Raw genomic sequence first — 22,067 nt, 5'->3', positions numbered from 1 at the left:
TGATGGTGTATTTTATGAAACGTTCAGAAAAACAAATGTTATACTATACTAATTTTAATCTTATTATTTTGTATGAGGTTATAATCTGATAACTGTTCTGTTTTTCCCAGAAATAGATTTTGCAGAATCTAGAAATTTAAAAATATAGGGGGGTTTTCAAGGATTCATTCTATTTTCAAATTTCCTTTTATCCATCGATGGCTGCAGGGCAGTATCTTCTGCATATCTTTTAATCTTGAAGTTTAGAGAATTGTCTTGTTTCTTTCTTTTCTATTTTTTTTTCTAAGTCCTACTCTTCACAAGGAAGCCAGAAGTGTGACAGGAAGGTGTGATTTTTAATTTACACCAGAGTCTCGCAAATAATGACTTTTCACACCCTGCTATTGCTGCTTAGCCTAGGGGAGGAGTTCTGTGGCTACTGTTGTCGTAGCAAATTAAATCCACTGCTGTAATTTGGAAAGACGTTCTTCTACATTTAACCCTTGTTTTCAATTTTTTAACTCAGTATTCATGAATACTTATGGGAACGTGGTTTATTCCTTTGAAGTGTCCTTGTTTTTTAGAAAATTATTTTTGAAGTCTGTTATCTTTTCAGATTGTCAAGAATGAAAGGGAATCAGATTCTCCCTTGCCACCATTCTAACTGCTGGAAATTGTAACTTATTCAAATACACAAAAATGAAAAATATAATAATGTTTATTTGGAGAACTTCTAGCAATAAAATTTAAATACATGATTTAATGACTCTTTTTATCTTTCCTTGGGATTTCATTTCTGTAAGATTAGCTTTTCCCTCTGTTTTCATAGGAGAGTCAGTGTCTTACTGTACAAAGAAATCTATATCGTTTGGTTTGAAAAATGAAATCGAAAGTAATGTTAAAAAGATTTAAATGTTTTAAGTTTTTTCAGTTTCTCTCCAGTCCATTAAGTCATTTGGATTGAACTATTAAAAAACAAAAACAGGATGGGCTGCCTAAGGGAGATTAGAAAAATTATTGCAATAGGTATACTGGTTTTAAGTTTTCAAATAGTTAGAAAAGAATAGTGACAGTATAACTGAATAGTTAAATAATATATCTTACAAATAATATACCTCTTTCACTTAGAATTATTGACATATTGAATCATTTTCCCATTTTGAATCTACCAACTAATTTTTGTTAGGGTTTTCAATCAATGTGCTAGATCATACTAGTTATTTTATGAATCATAATGGTCTTCAATAAAGTTCTAGAACTGAGTGGAATATGTAAGAATATTATTGAAAGAAAGGAAACATTCAGACTCTGGAGAATTTGGCTCCTACTTGGTCCTCTTGCTAAAAGGAAGCAATCAGAAGCAGTTACAACTCTCCTGGATTGGGAGCTGCAAGGGGTTAATCAGGCTGGGTTTACTAAGTATCTGTGTCAGGCTTTTATCTGATCCTTCCATCCTTCCTCCCTTCCTCCCCTGCCCACCCCTTTTGTAAATGTCAACCACTTCCTGATAAGCCTAGAGTGGTGAATTTCACACCTTTCTTTTCTTTGTGAAGAAACCGGGGTGTTAATGGTACAGGATTGAGTACCATTGTATGTCTCTAGCTGTCTGTTAGTAAACCTGAGGGATGCCTGTGGAAAAAAAGTAGGAGAAGGTGAAGAAATTTGAGAAAAGAGACTAAGAAATAGGTTCAAACTGGTCTCATTTTCAAAATGGGTATTTGTTTTATTAGCAACTTTTAGATGTGTATTCGGAAAACAATAATTTTAAAGAAGCTTAGTACTGAGAGTCTCAAAGAGTCTGCAAAGGAAAGGCTTAGACTGCTGATTGCTAAAATTAAACAGAAGAACAACAGTCAGAAATAAAAACTGAAGACTCCTCTTTTTATTCTACAGGTGTATTTACAGGATACAGCCATGGAAACTTGGTCAGTTGATCAGGTCTGCAGTTGGCTGGTGGAGAAAAACTTAGGAGAGCTAGTACATAGGTTTCAAGGTGAGTTGTTTATACTTTCAAAAAATGTTAATTGAGCAGTCGAGATATTGAGTGTCCTCTGTCATTGATTTCTTTTTTCCTAATGCATGTGAACATTGATGTGGAGTTGCTACACTAGGAAACTTTCATTTCTTTACCGACTGTAGCAGAGTTTGCATTTGACCTAGTATCCATGAGAAAATCTAATTATTTCAAAAAGAACTCAAAATAAATCTTGAGTTACTTAAAATACACATTTGATATATACATTTAATATTGCTTTTGTCCAGGATGTGCATTTTTAGGCAGCTCTGTACAGTGTTGGATTTACAAGTATTGATTATTGCCTGGGAGGTACATTAAGAATACTTTTCCAAAAAGATTTTTTTTTTCCTTATGAAAACAATGGTAGAATCAGAAGAGGGGAGGCATTATGTGAATGTAAAAAATTTTATTGTGACTCCATGTTGCAGTACTTTCTTAGGAGCAGACGTGCATTTGGAATTATGCAATATTAGTGTTCTATTTTTGCAAAAACACAGATAATTTTATAACTGCAGAGCACAAGTTTAGATGCTCCTTTTAACATGAGAAATAATTCTGCCTGCTCAGGGTGCCGTGTTTTACAGTATTTTACCCAGCAGACAGGTAGAGATTTTTTCTCTTTTTTCCCAGAGGAAGAAGTAAGTGGGGCTGCTCTCCTAGCACTTAATGATCGGATGGTTCAGCAATTGGTAAAGAAAATTGGGCACCAGGCTGTTCTAATGGATTTAATTAAAAAATATAAGCAGAAGAGTCAAGAGCTGAAGTCCCCTGGAGAAACAGCCCCGGTCACACAAGCAGAGTAAGTGTTCATGAATGGCCTTATTTTTGATTCTGTGCTTTCCCTAAGATGGCTGTAGCATGGCATATGGAGTTTCAACTTTGTTGAAAATTGTGACCATTTTCAGCTTGTGTGTACAGTAACAGTTTTTGCAAAGTTTTATAAATCAAGATATCTTTTCTTTTAATGCACCAGGTTTTTAAACTCCAACTCCATTTATTAGGGAAGACCTATAAGCCTGAAGTTCCTGTATAGAAATCTCTGTAACAAGCAGTTAAAATATAACACAAGCAGAAATGAACTCCTGAGCTTAGGTCTTAAAGTTAAGACTTGAGGAAGGCATCTTTTTCTGCTTCTTTGCTTTCCCCAAAGCTATTTATGTGTGTATTTACTTATTTGCCCAGGATTCCTTACAGTAACTAATTTATATTCTCTTCTAGAGGCCTTCATAATATGATTTGCTAAAGATTTTTGCTGCACTGGATTTCAAGAGTGTTCTTGGAGCACTCAATGCTGTGGTAGCATCCCAGAGAAGTCTTGTAGAAAAATTTGTGATGGTTTTGAGGTTATTTTTTTTTAAATCATTGACTTCTGCCATAAAAAGGAATGATAACAAAAATTATAAAATTAAAAATTTCACTTTATAATCTATGTCCCAGGATCATTCAGGCTATGTCCCAAATCATTCTGATTTGGATTTTTGATATTTGAAACTTTTTGCCAGATTTCTAAGTTTAAATAATTACTACATTCTGATTATTCATTAATTTTTAAAATAAGGTTATGATGTTTGATGAAATCCATTCCATGTTTTTACTTTAGTTTTTTTTTTCCAGAATATCTGTAAAACTCTTAAGTTTCTGTCTTGTTTTTTTATAAGCAATGCAATGTTAGAGAGCTCTAACTTAGGTAATTCGGTTTCTAGAGAATTTGGATATTTGGGACAAGGAGGGGGATAAGTCAGCTTGAAGGAATGGCCCACATTTGGTCTGGAGAGTCTACTATTTGATTTATTCGAGGGATTTCTTCTAAATGCTGTTTTGACACATCTGTGTAAAAGATACGTGACTTTTGATGCAGTTCCCATTGTATGCCTTTACTCCTTTGCAGCACAGGGAGGGAGTAAACCTCATCTAGAGCTCAAAGTAGTTTCCCAGCATTCTTGGATGAGTTGTACTCTTAAGCTGGAAGTTCCCCTCAGTTGACTGGAATCTTGATGTTACCTTAGACACAGCTTGGAAGAAAACTGACAGCCTTTTTTTCCACTGCAAAGCAGTTTATAATGTCCTCTAGTAAATGAGGACTAACTGGACTGCCAGGAAGTCTGGGCATCATTCCTGGTCCTACCACTGACTTGGATTGATTGCATTAAATGTTGACACTCCTTTTGCTTCATCTCTAGGTTGTGAAAAATAATACATACTTACTTCCAAAGTTAATCACACTGATGTTCAGAGTATCATAATCTTTGAGAAAATATCTCCTCCTTCTCCCACACTAAAATATAGTCTTTTGTTAAATATTAAGCATTATTAATTGGTTTATAAAGCCATTTTGAAATGTAACCATGACTTAGAACATTGGTTTTCCAGGGGCTGAGTGGGGACTCTTCATTCTACCCAGTAAATAGTTGACTCTAAGGTTTGTGCTGTTTTACATTCAGATTCAATTATTCTGGTGCAAAATCACAATTTCAAGTAGGTTTATAGGTTATAGTTAGTAAAAATGTTTTTTGGCTATTTTTGCTTATTGTCAAATATGTAGGCACTTGACAAATATATTGTCATGTGGGAGTCATAGTAATAGAAAAAAATGTATAAGAATGTGCTATTTATTTAGTTAAATAATTTTAATAAGTTCTTAATAAAGATAGGAAATTTGGTGTAGTAAAAAGAACCTGGAAGCTAGGTATTAAAACTGGATTACGAATCTCTGTTCTGATATTAGCTACTCATCTAACCTTGGAGATTTGCTTGACTTTTCTTAGTTTCAACTGTAAAATGAAGTGGGTAGAATAAATGATGCTTAGGACTCTGAAGAGTTTATAAAGTGGCAGCCTAGATCAGAGTTTACAGATGGGTTCCAACTTGAGTGTAAATTTCATTTGGTGGCTAACAGTTGCCTGGTATGTTACTTTGAAAAAAAATTTACAGGCCACATATGGACAGGATACTTGGCCTCCAACTCAGACTTAGGTAGATGACAGGAATATATAACAGGAAGGAGTATATCCAGTTGCTTTTGTGTTGCTCTTTTTGAAGCCGGTAGAAAAATCACTGGACAGGAAGTTGGAAAGTTGGAAAACTGAGGTAATGGGTGCTGTTACTGAGTAGCTTGTGGAGGTAAGCAAGTTGCCTTCCTTTCAGTTGTATCACTTAGAAGATGAGGGAGTTAGTGAAGAGTGGTTCAAAGATCATGAAATTCCACAAATAATAAAAGGTTCCCCTAGATGGCAGGGAAGAGAGAAAGGATCTGATATAGAGTTTCATTTTTTTTGCCAAATAATAATGTTAATCAACAAAGGTATATTCTGTTATTACCATTGTTTCATAAAGGAAAGGATTATCAATAATACCATCTTTAAATGTGATAGAGGAGTGAGAACAGCACAGTGAACTGGCACCATGCACCTCCCAGCATGTATAAACTGGTAGTGAGTGAGATGGCCCCAGAGGGTTTTTCTTTCAATCCTCTTAGTCATGACTCTAACGTGGAGCTTGGAACGGACACAGATCATAGTGTTTACTCTGGGCTGATTTATACCTTCAGAGTCACTATGAAAGCAACAGTTGAATACCCTAGACCCACCTTTTCTTTCTTGGTGACAGGGATGAACAGCCCTCGAGTCCAGCCAGTGGTGGGGAGCAGATGCCATCTTTCTATCCAGCTGACAACCTTGATAATGGATTAATTGACCACAGAGTACTGAAACAGAGGTGGGATGGACAACTTCTAAACATCTTAAAGCCAATTGATAATATTTGTCTTTATTTTTATGAGGTTTCATGTTTAAATGTATTTCTAAGTGGAAACTATTTGTTTTTCTGGAAGGGATTTTTGTAAATCAAGTGATGAAGATATTTGGTAAGAGATGAAGGTCATTTTTTTTATCTTTGCATTGAACAAGTTAAGTTTTGAGATGATATTATGCATCTCTCAAGGACATGTTGTTAAGGAAAAAGATGATTTTTCTGTCATAAACTGTCCAGAGTGATTGGCAGTAGCCACAAAGATGGAATTTGTTCTGCAAATAGTGTCTTATAGAATTAGCTTTTTGCGGAGTCTTTTTTTTTTTTTGAATTAACAGTCTTGACCATTCATGATGGAGGCACTGCTTTGTTAAACATTTCCTTATATCCCTACACTGGGTTTTATGAGCTATAGTATTTCAACATATGGGCTACACTGGAACAGAGGAAAACTATATATCTAGAGAAACAGACCCAGGAATGTGGCACTAAAGTCCTGAGGGGGACTTTAGGTAAGATACAGTCCAAGAGTCATGGTAGTCAACCTAGGATTTCCCAGCCACCTGCCCTGTGCAGTTCAGGCATCACCCTGATACCTATTCTTTTCAGCAGCTGCTGAGCAAATGCTTTTCTTTAAGTGTACTGTCATGGAAAGGAGAGATGTCAGCTGGCACCATATAATCCGGCAATAGTCAAACCAGAATGTCATCCTTTATAGTTTCAGTTTCCATTATCATCTCATTTAGCCCACGCAGCAGTCCTGTCAGGTCAGTATTATTCTCTCTTTGTTGTGAACTGAGTTAAACTGAGATTTAGAGAAGTCAGGGGCTTCTATCTAGTTGCCCAGATGGGCTCTTCTCACCTCAGCACTGGATATACTGCCATCAGCATGGGAGTTCAGGGGACCAAAGGCAGCAGCCTGAGCCCCTGCCGCCCAGCGCCAGCAGCCCCGTGAGTGAGCGCAGGGAAGCCTGGCGCCTGGGATCAGGAGCTCTTGCACATGGGCTTTGTCTCTGGGCATCCTCTCTGCTCTCTTTCTCTCTCCACCACCTGCAACCTTGCACTCTCATCCTTGGGCTCAAAGGCTCCAGCTCTTTAAGTGGTAGAATCCACTTTCCTTCAAGCCATTGGCTCCCACTTGGGGGTGACGAACAAGGAGGTAGAGACAATATCCTAGGTAGGGCTTGGTCCCCGGGGTCTTCCTGGTCTGAACTGTGGTTCAGAAGATGTAAATATGTTTTAATGGTGGCTTCATTCACCTCCTTTCTGTTCATGGGTGCTTGTTGATTCCCAGTGCCATCCTTTGATGTGGTTCCAGGTGTGTGGAGTCAGTCGGGAGTCTTCAACTACCCCTTCATGAAGCTGCCAAAAGTTGCCAGTCCCTTCTCTGACTGTTCAGTAGAGACAGGAAGAGCAACAATTAGCCCCAGCGGTCCAACCCAGACACCACTGTGAATCAGTATTCAAACCGAAAAATGGGAATAATAACCACAACTACTTCTGTCACAGGGCTCCTGTGAGGACCATTATCTAAAGATAGATAACACCTGCTCAGTGCTAAGCACAGGAAGCCCTGGAAAGCACTCAGAGTACCACAGTCTACTCAGCACGGCTCCAGGTAGTAAGCTCACTTTGCTGAGGACCTCTTTCCTCTTCCTTCTTGCTACCAGTGGGAGACGAGGATGCCCTTTTATACAGGTTCTCTGGGTCCTTTCTTTTTCCTAAGCTCTCTGATGATATTCCACTCTTATATGGTCCTGCAATGCTGGCTGAGTCAGATTGTTATGCCTGTTTTTTCACATGGCTGATCAAAAGTACAACCAGTGCTTCAGGGTATTTCTCATCCTTTACAGTGTCTGGCATGGAGGAGGAAAAGAAAGGAATTGTGTTAGAAATGGAGAAAAATAGGAGAGTTTGGAAACCAGAGTCTCATATCTTTCTTCTAATCATAAAATGTCTTCTAATCTATGTGCCAACCGGCTGCTCATCACAAGCACCACAGTTAAACATGTCCAAAAACTGAACTCGTGTTTCTTGCTTTAGTGTATATTTAAGTGTAAGAAATACAAACTCGCTAGAACCCAGTGACAGGGGTAGAGACACTGGTGCTAGAAAGTCAGGGGTCAAGCTGTCCCTCACTCTCATGGAGCCACTGATGGCCATCTCCATCTCTCTTTCGCTTCCCTCATCTGCCTCATGCCCTTGCTTCTTCCTTTGAGGATGGATTTATCCTACTATTCACGTACACTCTGTCCCATTCAGACTGGCTGGCCTATGGCAGGCTCACCATAGCACTGCCTCCAGGACATTCCCCATGAAAAGAGCTCAGATCATCCCAGGTAACAGACTCAGCCTTTCAGTACCTGGGGAAGAGGAACTAGGGGGTTCCAGTGCAGGGCAGATGTCCCTCCTGGGCAGTCAGCTATGTGTGGGCAGATGAGGACAAAGCAGAGGTACCTGTTTTAGATAGTTTTGCTCTGGTTCTGCCATTTATTCAGGGCTATGAAATGGGGAGGGATAAAAGATTTTCTCCTCTCCCACATCCTATCTCAGAGAGGGGCTCCATCATCCAGCCATGTGAGTTAAAATCCGATCCCTGGTTGGAGAACTGGATTCGACATGCTGCAACAGAGCTCATATGCCACAACCACAAAAAGAAATCCTCATGTGGCAACAAGTATCAAGGATCCTGCATGCCAGAATTAAGAACTAAGACCTGGCACAGCCAGATAAACAAATATTTTCTAAAAATCACCTATCTCCTGCCCTTCTGCCCAGGGTGCTATTCATTCAACAGGTGTTGATTTAAGAGCCTATTGCACAGTTCCTGTGTCGGGCTGTGTTCTTCTCTTCCCTTTTCTACCTGCTCATTATTGAAGATTCTGCTCAAAAATCCCTCTTTCTGAAGGAAACCGCCCCCTGGCCCGCCACTTATATTCCAGCTCAGGCAAGGAGCCCTTTTTCTACTGTGTAGCATCCTTTACACACCCCTTTCTTTACTTATAAGACTAGATAATGGAACTAATCACTTTAAAGTCTGTATTCCCTCCATAGAAGTGCTACCTGGGCAAAATCCATACACTTTTCCCCTTGTGAGCAGAGCATTTGGCATAGTACCTGGCAAACAGAGACTAAATAGGAGTTTTTATTTGAAATGAGGATGTATGGTCTAATGAAAGACTGAACACACCTTTACAAGACAGCATAAATATTTGAATAGCATCAATTTCTCTTTAGACATTTTTTATACAATTCCTGCTAAATGTGCTCATTTTTTGAACAGAATTAAACCCCAGGAGTTTATGGGCCACTCATACATAACCAGCTAGCAAGCTGATGTTTGGCTACAAGGCTTTCACGAAGCCATGTGCTTTAATGAGGTGGGAAAGGATGGTGGATCAAGTGCCACTTGGGGTGGGATCTCACACACCTGGGGTGGGAATCCGGACTGTTACTTGTTGTCCGGTGGGTCTCCGCACATTGTGTGATGGGAATCCCCACCTGCAGGTACGATAACAGTGAAGGTACCTGGCAGCTGTTATAATCCCATACAAGGTGGCTGTCATTATGCTTGTGATAATTTCCCCTATGGTCCCTAAAAGGAACATGTGTTTTCCATCCAGATCATTTGCAGACAAGAGGTAAAAGAAGGCTCTAGAGGCAGGACATTCACATGACTTTGACTCTTGACACGATGTGTGTGTCCCAGTGGATGAATTCCAAGTCCCAAGGAAACACATGCTGCTGTGACATGAAGCAGCTTTCTTTGGTGATAGGTGATCCCATGCTCTTTACTGAATTGCTTAAATGCCCTTTCTTGATGGAAAGCTTATAAGGTCCTGTCCTCAGCATGTGTTGGCGATCCTTTAGAAAGATATTTTTTCTTTTACAATGCCGTTCTTTATTTTTCCTCTACACTGTTCAGAACTGTTTGTTTCCCTTTTGGTACCTAATAAGGCATGAAATCAGATAAACAGGTAGAGGTTTCCTAAATGCCACTTTAAAAACACTTGCCCTGAACTTTAAATATATTTGTGTGCAGATGGTTTGCTTCAGCCTTTGGGTGTAATTACAAATTAGTCACAATTTCACGCATGTTTTAAAATTATTTTAATGATGACTTTTTTTCTGGGTCTGGCTACTACTATAAAATACTGTAGAATGATCTTACCCACCTATGCTCAAGAGGGCAAATGTCAGTAGGTCCACACTTGACATACTGTTTGTAGGCAATGCCACATACACAGCTAAAATAAGGAGCAGCACCCTTGTGTGTGTATCTTATCCATCACATAATAAGGGGAGGTTCAAAGTACACCAAGTCCACCCAAGTGATACATTGTCACATTTAGATGCTGAATCCCAGGTCAGTGAAACTAGAGTGCAGTGCTACATCCCTCATCTCCTACCCTACAGGTGTATAGAACACCCATGCCTAAGTTTTGTGTGTTTTGGACGTATTACCTTCCAAGTCTAGTCCCTGACTGGACATTCCCAGTGTACAGTTCAGTTCAGTTCAGTTCAGTCGCTCAGTCGTGTCCGACTCTTTGCGATCCCATGAGTGGCAGCACGCCATGCCTCCCTGTCCATCACCAACTCCCAGAGTTTATCCAAACTCACGTCCATCGAGTCGGTGATGCCATCCAGCCATCTCATCCTCTGTCATCCCCTTCTTCTCCTGCCCCCAATCCCTCCCAGCATCAGGGTCTTTTCCAATGAGTCAACTCTTCGCATGAGGTGGCCAAAGTACTGGAGTTTTAGCTTCAGCATCCGTCCTTCCAATGAACACCCAGGACTAATCTCCTTTAGGATGGACTGGTTGGATCTCCTTGCAGTCCAAAGGACTCTCAAAAGTCTGTACAGTGACCTAGTAAATGCTATAAAGCATTTCCCTCTGTCTGGCCCAGAATTCTTTCTCTGTGTAACATCTATTAACACCACAGGACCCACCTTAGGAACTACTGACTTAATGATTTTTCACCTGAGTCAGAGTCCATTCATTCATTCCATAGTAAACATTTCCCTAGTGCTTACTGGATGCGAGGCCCTGGGAGGCACAGAGGATACAGTGGGGAGCAGAGCAGACCAAGCCTCCCCTCTCACAGAGTTCTAATAGTGAGGAAATAATAAATACCTATGATATTACACTGTAAATATGTTTAAGTGCTATGAGGCCAATAAGGCAAAGAAAAAAGGGGCAAATAGAGGAAATAGTGTATGTAAGTGCATGTGTGTGTTAGCTTCAGGAGGGTTTTCAGGGCAGTCTTTCAACTTCTGACTGGATGTTGCTTGAGCAGAGACCCAAATGAAATGAAATGAAGAACATTGGCTCATCAAGTTAGAACAGAACTTTCCTTCAGTGGAGGCTATCTGGACGCAGCCAAACAGGAATTGCAGGGAAAACTGGGCTGTTGTGACTGATAAATAACTCTCTGACTCCTGCTCATTCTTATTAACTAATAGGATGTCTTCAGAGAGATTAAAGTAAACTTGATTTCTAGTCTCTTCTTCCCTTTTGTTCAGTCCAAAAGCTACTGAATATAAACCATGAACTAGATATGATATAGACAGTGGGTAAAGTGGGGCGATTTTGTCCTTGCCTAGGGGAAAGCAGATTCTGACAAGAAAGACACAGAAGTTAATAACCGCAATATTGAGAAAGAGACACAGAAATAGAAATGCACAGGGTATGGAAACAGCACAGAAAGAAAGATAAATGAGACTTTTAGAGAAGTAAGTATGGAGAAGGCCCCTGGGGAAGTCTTCTCAGAAACTGAAGGCAGCGGGGTTGGGGGGGTGGATTTGAAACATAATTTGAATTTCATCTGAAGAAAAATGGAGCAAGAGAAGAAAAGAACATTTCCAGAAAAGCAAATACCATGTGCAAAGGTACAGGCACCTGAAATGGAATAGGACATTCTATTTGGAATATGTGCTTTTGGAATGTGAGAGATAGAGGCAGAGAAAATGGACTTGCTGGAAATGAAGAGGGGTGGTGTTAAGGAGGCGAGAAGCCCCTGTGCTGTGCCAGTGGACAGGACAGTGCTCTGTAACTGTGACTGTACATTAGAATTTCCTGGAGGACTTAAATGAAATAGATCAGGGCCCTACACCAGTGCTTCTCAAGCTCCAATATAATTAAAAATCATCCAGGAATCTTATTAAAATGCAAGTTCTAATTTAGTAAGTCAGGAGTGGGACCTGAGAGCCAGCACCACTAACAGGTGCCCTAAGTGATGCTAGTGTTGTCTTATGACCAGCCTTTGCAGCAGCAGCAAGGCGTTTCTGGGTGTACAATAGATTAATAGAGGCTTGTGCCTCTCCAAAATTCATTATGTTGAAACCCTAATCCCAATATGATGGTATTTGGAGGGAGGGGCTTTGGGGAAGTAATTAGGCCCTGAGGATGGACTCCGTATGGATGGAATTAGTGTTCTTATTAGAGGCTAAGGGGCCAACAGGACTTCCCTGGTGGTGCAGTGGTTAGGACTGCATGGTTCCATTGCAAGGGGGTGTAGGTTCAATCCCTGGTCAGGGAACTAAGATCCTACATGCTGTGGGTCATGGCCAAAAAAATAGTATTTTTTAATAAAAAGGAAAGAGATCAGAGAGCTAACTTGCTCTCTTTCTGGCATGTAAGGACACAGTAGGAAGACGGTCTTCTGTAAACCAGGAAGAGCACATTTGCCAAGAACCCAGCTTTGCTGGCACCCTGATCTGGAACATCCAACTTCTCTAACCATGAGAAATTAATGTTTGTTCTTGAAGCCACCCGTGTGTGTATGTGTAGTTGCTCAGTCAGATCAACTACACATCTGACATGTATCTGGCTCTTTGCGACCCCTTGAACTGTAACCTGTCCATGAAAGTTTCCTGGACATTTTCCTGAAATTTTCCATGGACAGGCTCCTCTGTCCATGAAATTTTCCAGGCAAGATTACCAGAGTGGGTTGCAATTTGCTACTCCTGGGCATCTTCTCAAACCAGGGATCAAAACTGCATCTCCCACGTCTCCTGCATTGTCAGGCAGATTCTTTACCACTGTGCCACCTGGGAAGCCCCTTAAGCCACCCGGTTTAATGGTACTTTGGTATAAATCAAATTGCTTGAATCCTTAGAACTAGGAAACTTTTATTTGTATGAAGCTGTATGGTTGAGGAACTGGCAAGTCACAGCCTAGATGGCACACAGTTGGGACAAGACTAAGTCAGTCTCTTTTTTTGGCCGCAAAAGTCACATAAAACCAGCACTGTGGGCCAGATTTGAAAAGTGAATTTTTCCAGGCTCATCCCTATTTAGCAGATGCTCTGAGGATATAAACTGTTTACATGAGGTCAGGGTTCAAAAGCCTAGTAGTATACAGGTGGATTAATAAAAAACTGCCCTGAACCACCCGATTTTGATAATTATGAACTACAAAATTGTAGTACTGAACATTTTGCAACAACTGCATAGGTAATGTCTCATTACTTTTTCCTTTTTATGAATGAGAAATAAAAAAGAAAAAGAGGGACTATGATAGCTCTATGAGATCTGTTTTTGTGACTATCATGCTAATAAGTGTAAATATTGAGGGTAAGGTCACATTTCTGGGTCTTTGACCATCTGTCAATACCAAGAAGAATTGGAGAACAGGGAGAAATAAAAGATGTATTTATTTTATGCTTCTTTTCTTGATTAGTCAAAACCCCAGAAGTTCCTGGCTCCTTGAATCTCTCACTGGCAACCAAGGACAGGGAGGATTTAAGAGGTGTCTGTCTGTCTGTGTTACAGCACAGTGCCTGATGCCAGCCACATCTCTACCTCTACTTTCTGCTTGATTACATGTTCACTCATGCCTTTCAGAAACTAAATTCCTCTGGAAATTTCATAGATTAAATGGCAGCTGTGATAGCCCAGAGCTATAAAACACAAATTAAAAGCACATATCAAATGATGAGAATGTGGAGCAAACATTTTCTGAATTACTGGTGGTTGCAGTGCAAACATTTTCTGAATTACTCGTGGCTGCAGCTGAAGGAAAACAGCATTTCCTTCATAGTCCGTGCATGTCTTGCTGTGACATCGTTCTATATTTTCAGAGATGGCATCTCACCTAGCTCATTGACATGCATCTCTCTATTGGGCTTTTCAAAAACTTCTTGTTTACTTTGTTTTCTTAGCAGTGGAAAGTCTTGCCTAGGTAAAGTAAAGAAGGTGATTCACAGAGTATGGCCTAATAACACAGAAGCAACATTTCTGTTGAACTTTGTAGTTTGGTGAACTTCAATCCCTGTTTTGAAGATGTGTATTATAAGGTCCTTTCATGTCCTACAGTTAGATGACAGCAAGTTCTTTAAACAGATGTCTATACCTTCTCTTACTTGACTCCATTCTCTTCTTCTGTGTTCCCCAAACATTGAAGCTTTTTAGATGTGGTTACATGGCATTTCGTTTCAGAGTTGATAATAGAAAACTGGGCACCCTGATATATACCATTTTCAGTGTAGAGAGTCTGCAAGTTTCTGTGTGGAAAAGAATAAAATGAATGTAGGCTTGTGGAACACAGTGTTTCCATTAAGTCCCTGGAGAGCACAGTATTTGTCACTGCTTTTTCCTTCGATGCTGGGAATGCTACTACTGATAGAGGTGGTTCTTCACATATGAAGACCAAGCCTGGTGGTGAGAATGGCTGTTCTTCGCAGCAAAGACTTCCACTTGTCTCATGCTCTTCTTCCTTAAGGACTGGAAAGCAATACCATTTTGCAGGACTAGAAAAGCATCACAGTCCCTCAGGGTAACAGATTATCTCCAAGCTGGGGGCCCCTAGAGAAAAGTGTCATTTGTGGCCCAAATTTTAGGAAAGTAGACACGATGGCACCCCACTCCAGTACTCTTGCCTGGAAAATCCTATGGACGAAGGAGCCTGGTAGGCTGCAGTCCATGGGGTTGCAAAGAGTCGGACACGACAGAGCGACTTCCCTTTCACTTTTCACTTTCATGCATTGGAGAAGGAAATGGCAACCCACTCCAGTGTTCTTGCCTGGAGAATCCCAGGGACGGGGGAGCCTCGTGGGCTGCTGTCTATGGGGTCGCACAGAGTCGGACATGGCTGAAGCCACTTAGCATTAGCAGAAGTAGCAGACCTGATTCATGACTATGATGCCAAAAGTCAACCAGAATTCAGTTGAGTGTGACATGAACTCTGCCCTTGGTTCTATAAAGAACCCACATGGGATGTAGCTAAAGCCTGGTGAGAAAACTTCTTTGGGAGGGTTTTCTCAGTGGTGGTTTATTATTATGAAGTTTGCATAGTCTAATTCTTAGGTATCTTTTGTGTAAACAGAGGACTGTACTCCAATCGCCAGATCTGCCTCTCTTGCATCTGGGTCCCACACATTTTCATATCTCAAACTTGAGGACTTAGTGATATCACACTTCTCTCCACTAGCATGTCAGCTTGATGCCTTCCTGTTCAATGGTTCCTTTATCACGGGTGGATTGTTTGAACCTTTTGAAAAGGTTCAAAAGATGTCAATTTCATGTGTGAAAATACAAGTTTAAGCAATTTATGACTGTCTTTGTTTATCTGTCATAGAATGTTATATTTAATATTTTTACATCTCTCTCAAATGTTCCTGAAACTTGATATAACATTTTTGTTATAGAACTGTTCCTAAATAACTATGTAGCAGTTATAGTTCTAGACCTGTTAAAGAACGGTTATAGAACTGTAGAACAACTGTTTCGTTTGACAATGGCATTAGGGAAATCAAAACAGGTAAGAAAGCAAGATACAGGTGAGTACCCATGGGGCCAGTACTGGACCAGGCCATGTGGGGGATTTAGACAAGGAAGACCACCAGAGAGTCAGGAGAGAGGGGAAGAGAATCTACCTGGGGAGAAGACCTAAGATGAACCTAGAAGAATGAAGGAAACTCAGGGCATTTGGAGTGAGGGAAACAACGGTTGACACATGCAAAGTGTGTCCTGGAGATTTAGAAGGCTTGAATCTTGGCTGGATCTGAGAAAAAAACATTGGATACTAGCTGATAATAAAATGGCATGCAAAATTGGACTATATTATGAGCTGTCCTAATTATTGAAAAAGTTATATACCGTGGCGATAAAACAAGCAGTCGTTGCCCACATGTATGTCTCTCCTGCTCCCTACCAAGGCTCAACTTCTGTTTTCTGTATGTTGAGATTTTTCCTTAACAGGCTGAAACTCCAGTGGCCCTTTTCTGCATAGGGCCATCTCCCTTATCCTAGGTGAGGCCCATATTGTCTGTTTCTTAGGAGTAAAAATAATTAGATGATTTTTCATTCTTATTAAAGTTTTACAGTCAGTGAGCTTCTTCCTGAGAACCTCTATCTCATAATTTTTTTAAAACATTTATTATTTATTTGGCTGCATCAGGTCTTAGTTGAGGTCTGCAGGATCTTTGATCTCCCTTACGTCATGTGGATCTTTTGGTTGCAGCGTGTGAACTCTTGATTGAGGCATGTGGAATCTAGTTTCTTGTCCAGGGATCGAACCTGGCCCCCATACCCTGGGAGCACAGAGTCTTAGCCACTGGACCAACAGGGAAGTCCCTCATGATTTTTTAAAGTGGCACATATGGCAATAATAATATTGATAGTTATCAAATGCGTCAGCTTGAGTTTATTGTTAGTTTCATTTTATGACAAATATAAAGTCTACATAGACACTGAGTGTTTAGTGCAGTAGACTCTGATTCAATTAGACTGGGAATCAGTCCTAGCCATTAACATGTTTTAAAAGCTTTCCAGGTGATTGTACTATGAACCCAGGGTTGTGACCCATTGAATTAAAGATCTTTGTTTTCTGATATTATCTTGTTAAAGGGCACTGACTCTGAAATGGAAACAGAAATATCAGCATCCTCTTAGTTTGGGATTGTTTTCTGCTCCATGTTCTTACTTTGAGCTGACTTCTACAGTGTTCTGCTCAACTCTACCTCAATAATGATATGAATAATCATAACCTCAGAGTAAAGATTTTTAAAATACAATGCAAATGTTGAATTTTAATATTTTTATGAATGGGTGATGATTGTGCCCGCAGTTATCTGCAGTCAATTAGAGTGTGTTTTTAATTTCTGATTCTAGTATTCTGTATAATATTAGTTTTGACTTGTGTTAGCATACTTTGTATTCTGTTCACCTCCAAATATCTTGTTAAGTTGTTTTAATGTAAAGAAAAGGAAAATTTGTTGCCTCTGATTTTGTCTAATTAGGAGCAAGATGGACTGTCTGGCGTTGATTGAGCCTATATGTGTCTAGTCACATTCTAGGCATTTGACAGAAATAAGAACATGATATATATATATATAGTTCTTACCCTGATGTTGAAGAGAAAAGACATATATAGAGCAAGAAGATAAAAATTGCCTCAAGACCTATTTTATAGCATTGGAATGTAGAAGTTATCCATTGATGAGATACTGTATAAGACTAGCAACCTCAAAAGTCTAAAGGGGTCATGCAGTTAAAATAGACTTGAAATTCATAGGAAAAGGAGATAGATGTTAAAATGTTGTACTGAAACCAAATTTAATGCCTGCACAGTTACAGCACCTTTCAAAATCTTGGGAAGGCACAAAATACAGCCAATGAAACTTGCCATTACTTTAGAATCTTGATCTAAGTAGATAAAGGAGAGATCATGGGAGAAAGAAATAAGAGAATAAGAAAGGAAATAGGGATTGTAGACGAGTAATTGCCCCCTAGTACCTTCCCAATAAATATTTGCTTGAATGAATGAATGAATGAAATAAAAGGGGAACATATTGGAAAATAGTTTGGGCTGAGGCACAAATTTCTTCTGGGAATTGCCTGTTGCTGTACTGAATCAAGTGTTGAATTATCAGTGTGCTTGTTTTAGCTGGGACCTGTTTTCACCACCAATACAGTTATTGCCAAAGGGGAAAAAAGGAGAAAGATCTTATCATGAAAAGAGAGCAGAATTCTTTCTCCAATTTCCTTTATTCCTCATGTTTTGTTATATCTCTTGGTCTCTTACAAAATATGACCTAAAATTCTAAAGGAAACCTGATCTTTCAAAGCTCATCTGAATTTTGTTTGGGCTACTAAGTAGTCCATGCTTGTGCCAGAAGATTAACCTACTTAGGTTAATTTAGGAAATCTTTCTTTGTCTTCCGCTTGACTTGCTTCTATTACTTCACTTCCTTCTCAATCAGTCCTATTAGTGAAATGGACTGAATGCTACCACTTCCCTCTGGTAACTTGCTTGAAAATTTTAGTTTTTACACACTGGATCAATCACTGATCTTAAGGTTTTAAAGTGGTTCTGATATTTAATTTTATAAACAAACTTACTGAGATTTAACTTTCATAACCTAAAATTCACCTACTTAAAATATACAGCTCAGTTAATTTTAGTAAATTTATGCTGGTGTGCAGCCATTGTCACAGTCCACTTTGGAACGCTTTCATCACCCTAAAAAATTCCCTGGTGTCCTTTTTTCAGTCAGTCTCCTCTCCCACCCCAAGCCCCAGGCAACCACTCATCTGCTTTCTGTAGCTATCACTTTCCGTAGCCTTTTGTAGAAACTTCATTTGAGAGGATCAGAATATCTAATACTTATTTTAAATTTAGAGACCAAGTTTACCTTATTAAAATAGCCAAGAACAACTAAGTGACTCATTAAGTGACTCTTGCACTTCTCTACCATATTATTTATTGTAGTGAAATAAATAACACATTAATTAGAATTAATAAATTAATTTTATTTGCAGCCAATTAATTAGAAGAATTTTCTGAATCAGATGCTAAGTAAGACTTTATCACATGCCTTATTTGCTTTGCTGAATTGCAGTTTACTCTCTTTTAGTTAGATATCTTGTTCAGTTTTAAACTATGCATTACCTATTGCCTTCTCAAGATACATGGATTGACATTCTTCCCAACTTCAGACTGTCTTCTATAGCCTATGTTGTTATGATATTTTTTCCAGAATGACAAGTATTTGTGTGTGTGCAAAGGGAAAGAAAACAAGAGATACTTGATGAATCTTTAAACATTTGCACATAGATGACTGGATGGAAGATGGGTTGACGACGTTCATATATATAGATCTCAAGAATGTGGTTTCTATCATCAGTTCTCAGCGTATCACTTCAGTTCAGTTCAGTCATTCAATTGTGTCTGACTCTGCAACCCCATGGACTGCAGCACACCAGGCCTCCCTGTCCATCACCAACTCCTGGACTTTACTCAAACTCATGTCCATTGAGTCAGTGATGCCATCCAGCCATTCTCTCAGGGTATAGAGAATTAATAAGTTACATATATTTGAAATAGAATTTCACTCTTTGTGTTTTTTATTTCACAGAAGGAATGTGAGACACATTCTAGCAAGGAATAAAGCCTTACAATGGACTAAGTCCTACGTCTTACCAGAGTTTCCTTATGATGTCAAGTGCATGCTAGCAGAACAGAAGTGTCCTGATCACAGCATGAGGATAAGGATCATTGAGTTCCTCCAGGCGGACATGACCAAGTATCTGGAAGGCTCACTGTGAGTAATAACAGGGCAGACTTGCTGCCTTGCGAGAGGGCGTGTTTTCAGAATAGACTTGAAATCATTTGGAACCCACTCTCTTCAGATTTTGCATGACAGATTGATAATAAGTCCAGCATTGGCCAATATTTGAATGTGTGTGCTCTGTTCAGTCGTGTCTGACTCTTCTGTTACCCCATGGACTGTAGCCCACCAGGCTCCTCTGTCTGTGGGATTCTCCAGGCGAGAATACTGGGGTGGGTTGCCATTTCCTCCTCCAGGGGATCTTCCCAACCCAGGGACCGAACCCAGGTCTCCTGTATCTCCTGCATTACAGACGGATTCTTTACCACTGAGCCATCAGGAAAGCCCTTATTTGAGTGTTTACATTATCACATAGAAAGATTGGAAGAAAAGTGAATGTAATTTGGACTCATAGGGAGGAACACGGGCTTCTTGAACTGAAAAATGTCCTCCCTGTCACGCTGAACAGGTACCCCAGCACCCAGCAGTATAACGACGTGGTCAATGCCCTACTGCAGGCCCACCCTTTCCTGGATGAGGACGGCTGTGGCTTTGTAAGTGACCACACAGCACCATTCGGTTACTCTCAACCCTCCTTAAAATAAGAGCCTTGTGCTGTCCACTAATTTCAGGCCTCATTGCCTTTTCCTCAGTCTCTCTCTCTCCCTGTTTATCTAGGTCTATCTGTTTCTCCTTCTCTGTCATTTTCTGTCTGGTCTCTCTCTAATTCCATTCCCTTGACCATCTCTTCTGTCTCTTGCTCTCAGTTCCCATTTTGTTCTTAGTTTTGGTCTTTCTCTCTCTGCTCTGTTCTTTTTGATGATTTCTATGTGTTCCTATGTCTTCTTTAAAAAAAAAGTTTATTTTTTTTAAGAGCAGTTTTAAGTTCACAGCAAAATTGAGAGGAAGATACAGAGATTTCCCAAATACCCCTTGCCCCTACACATCCCTAACATCCCTCGTTATCAACATCCCCCACAGAGAGGTAATTCATTACAACTGATGAACCTACACTGATGCATCATAATCACCCAAAGTCTATAGGTTACATTAAGGTTCACTCCTGGCATTGTACAGTCTATGTGTGTTTAGACAGATGTAGCCGTGATTATTGTATCATATATAGTATTTTCACTGTGCTAAAAATCCTCTGTGCTCCACCTGTTCATCCCTCCCCATCTTCCTCCTTGGTCTTCTTTCTCTCTCTATGTTATCCTCTAGAAAGATGATCAGAATCTCTCTCTCAAAGCTATCTGGAAGCTCGTGTTTAACCGTGAGTCTCTAGGAAGGATCTTCGAGAGATGCCATACTAGAAAGAGAGGCTGTGACTGTACCTACATCTCTGCTTTCACATCACTAGAGTGGTTCTTGCCTTTGTTTAGACCCACGCAGAAGTTGTATAGTCTTGAGGTCTTGACCCACAGCCTCACCTGATTCTCTCACGGTTCTGCTGTTCTGACAAAAAAAGATCCTGGTGGTGTTCTGGGGCAGCAGTTCTCAACTCTGGCTGCACATCAGGATCCCCGGAGATGCCGATTTAGTTGATCTGAAGAAGAAGGCTTTGCATCTTTAAAAGTACCCCAGATGATTCTAATGTGCAACCAGTGTTGAGAAACACTGTTCTAGAGGTTTCGGTATAAGCTTTGCTCTCTGGATCTGCAAGTCCCTTGGCTTTAAAAGCCAGGGATCTGCATTGCCCAACAATGTAAACATACTTAACTCTACTGAACTGCACACTTAAAAAAGTCAATGTGGTTAAAAAAATTTGAGTGCATTGTGACACTGGAACTGTAGGACTTAAGGGACAATTGTGGAGAATTATAGCTTTTATACCTAAAGCTATAATGTCTATTAGTTCTTATATCTCTAGGTGACATGCATACGTTGGTAGTTGTATCTAAATAAGATGCATGTCCTTTGTACTTTATTTTCACAGACATCTGTGAGAAAAATTTTTTGCTGTACTTTCTTGAAGATGTGGAATTTAAGCAATTAGTTCCAATCTGAATAACAAATAATAAATGTCACTATCTGTGAACATAACATTTAAGGCCTCTGTTTTCTTTCTTCCCGCCCTTGCTTTGCTTTTTTCTTTCTTTCTCTCTTTCTTTCTTGGAAAAAGTTCATTATATATGGATAGAATCATAGAATTTTCTGAGTGCGAGAGGGCCTTAAAGATTATTTTTCACCACCCAGACTCAGAAAAGATATATCTAGAACCAATAACTTTGAAGTCAGACTGGTCTTCAGCTACCGTTGCTTCTAGTATGATATCCTTTCTAAAATATTCTGTTGTGTACAAAAGCACACGATAAAGTCAACTAAATTTTCTCAAAAAAAAAAAAATACAAACAAATCTGGGGTCCTGGTATTGATAATTACCAGACATGACATGAATTCCTTCTATACTTAAGATATAATATTTGCCAAAAATTAGTGGTACTGTTTATAGAGTTAGTTGTGTTTTAAAGAAAGAATCTAAATTTGCTGTTTCAATAAGTTATACTGTCATGGGGTTCAAAAGCTATAAAAGGATAATGGAAACATCTCCCTCCCACCTCTATCCTCCAATCATCCAAGTTTCCTTCCCAGAAGTAACCAGTATTATTAAAGATTCCTCCCAGAGAATCTTTGCATATATATAAGCAAATACATATCTACCTAATTACATTTTGACCTTTAGTTTTGTGGTTATCAAATGTGACAAACAGAAAGTTATGAATAATGCTGACTTTGGTCTTGTGTGCTTTTTACCCACATCTTCTCCCAGTGAT

The 22,067-nt window shown here is 39.6% G+C and overlaps 1 protein-coding gene across 4 annotated transcripts in view; it reads left to right on the top strand.

The window, feature by feature from the left end:
• The first annotated feature begins 1,265 nt into the window (after positions 1 to 1,265).
• The window catches only part of SAMD3 (sterile alpha motif domain containing 3), a 46,615-nt gene continuing 25,813 nt past the window's right edge, over positions 1,266 to 22,067 (top strand). The window contains exons 1-6 of one of the 4 annotated variants that reach the window (XM_024996520.2): positions 1,266 to 1,375; positions 1,873 to 1,972; positions 2,627 to 2,795; positions 5,603 to 5,710; positions 19,102 to 19,287; positions 19,763 to 19,847. In XM_024996520.2, the coding sequence (XP_024852288.1) occupies positions 1,894 to 1,972; positions 2,627 to 2,795; positions 5,603 to 5,710; positions 19,102 to 19,287; positions 19,763 to 19,847 (627 nt within the window). In that variant the 5' untranslated portion in view covers positions 1,266 to 1,375; positions 1,873 to 1,893. Of the gene's footprint in view, positions 1,399 to 1,440; positions 1,632 to 1,872; positions 1,973 to 2,626; positions 2,796 to 5,602; positions 5,711 to 19,101; positions 19,288 to 19,762; positions 19,848 to 22,067 lie in introns of those variants that run through there. The other 3 variants (NM_001038083.3, XM_059889635.1, XM_010808543.4) reach the window with 3 other exon arrangements.

This window comes from Bos taurus, chromosome 9 (assembly GCF_002263795.3).
Source record: "Bos taurus isolate L1 Dominette 01449 registration number 42190680 breed Hereford chromosome 9, ARS-UCD2.0, whole genome shotgun sequence".
In the NCBI taxonomy this organism is placed as follows: domain Eukaryota; kingdom Metazoa; phylum Chordata; class Mammalia; order Artiodactyla; family Bovidae; genus Bos; species Bos taurus.
Note: the sequence above shows the minus strand (reverse complement) of the source record. Positions and strands in the feature narration are given on the sequence as shown.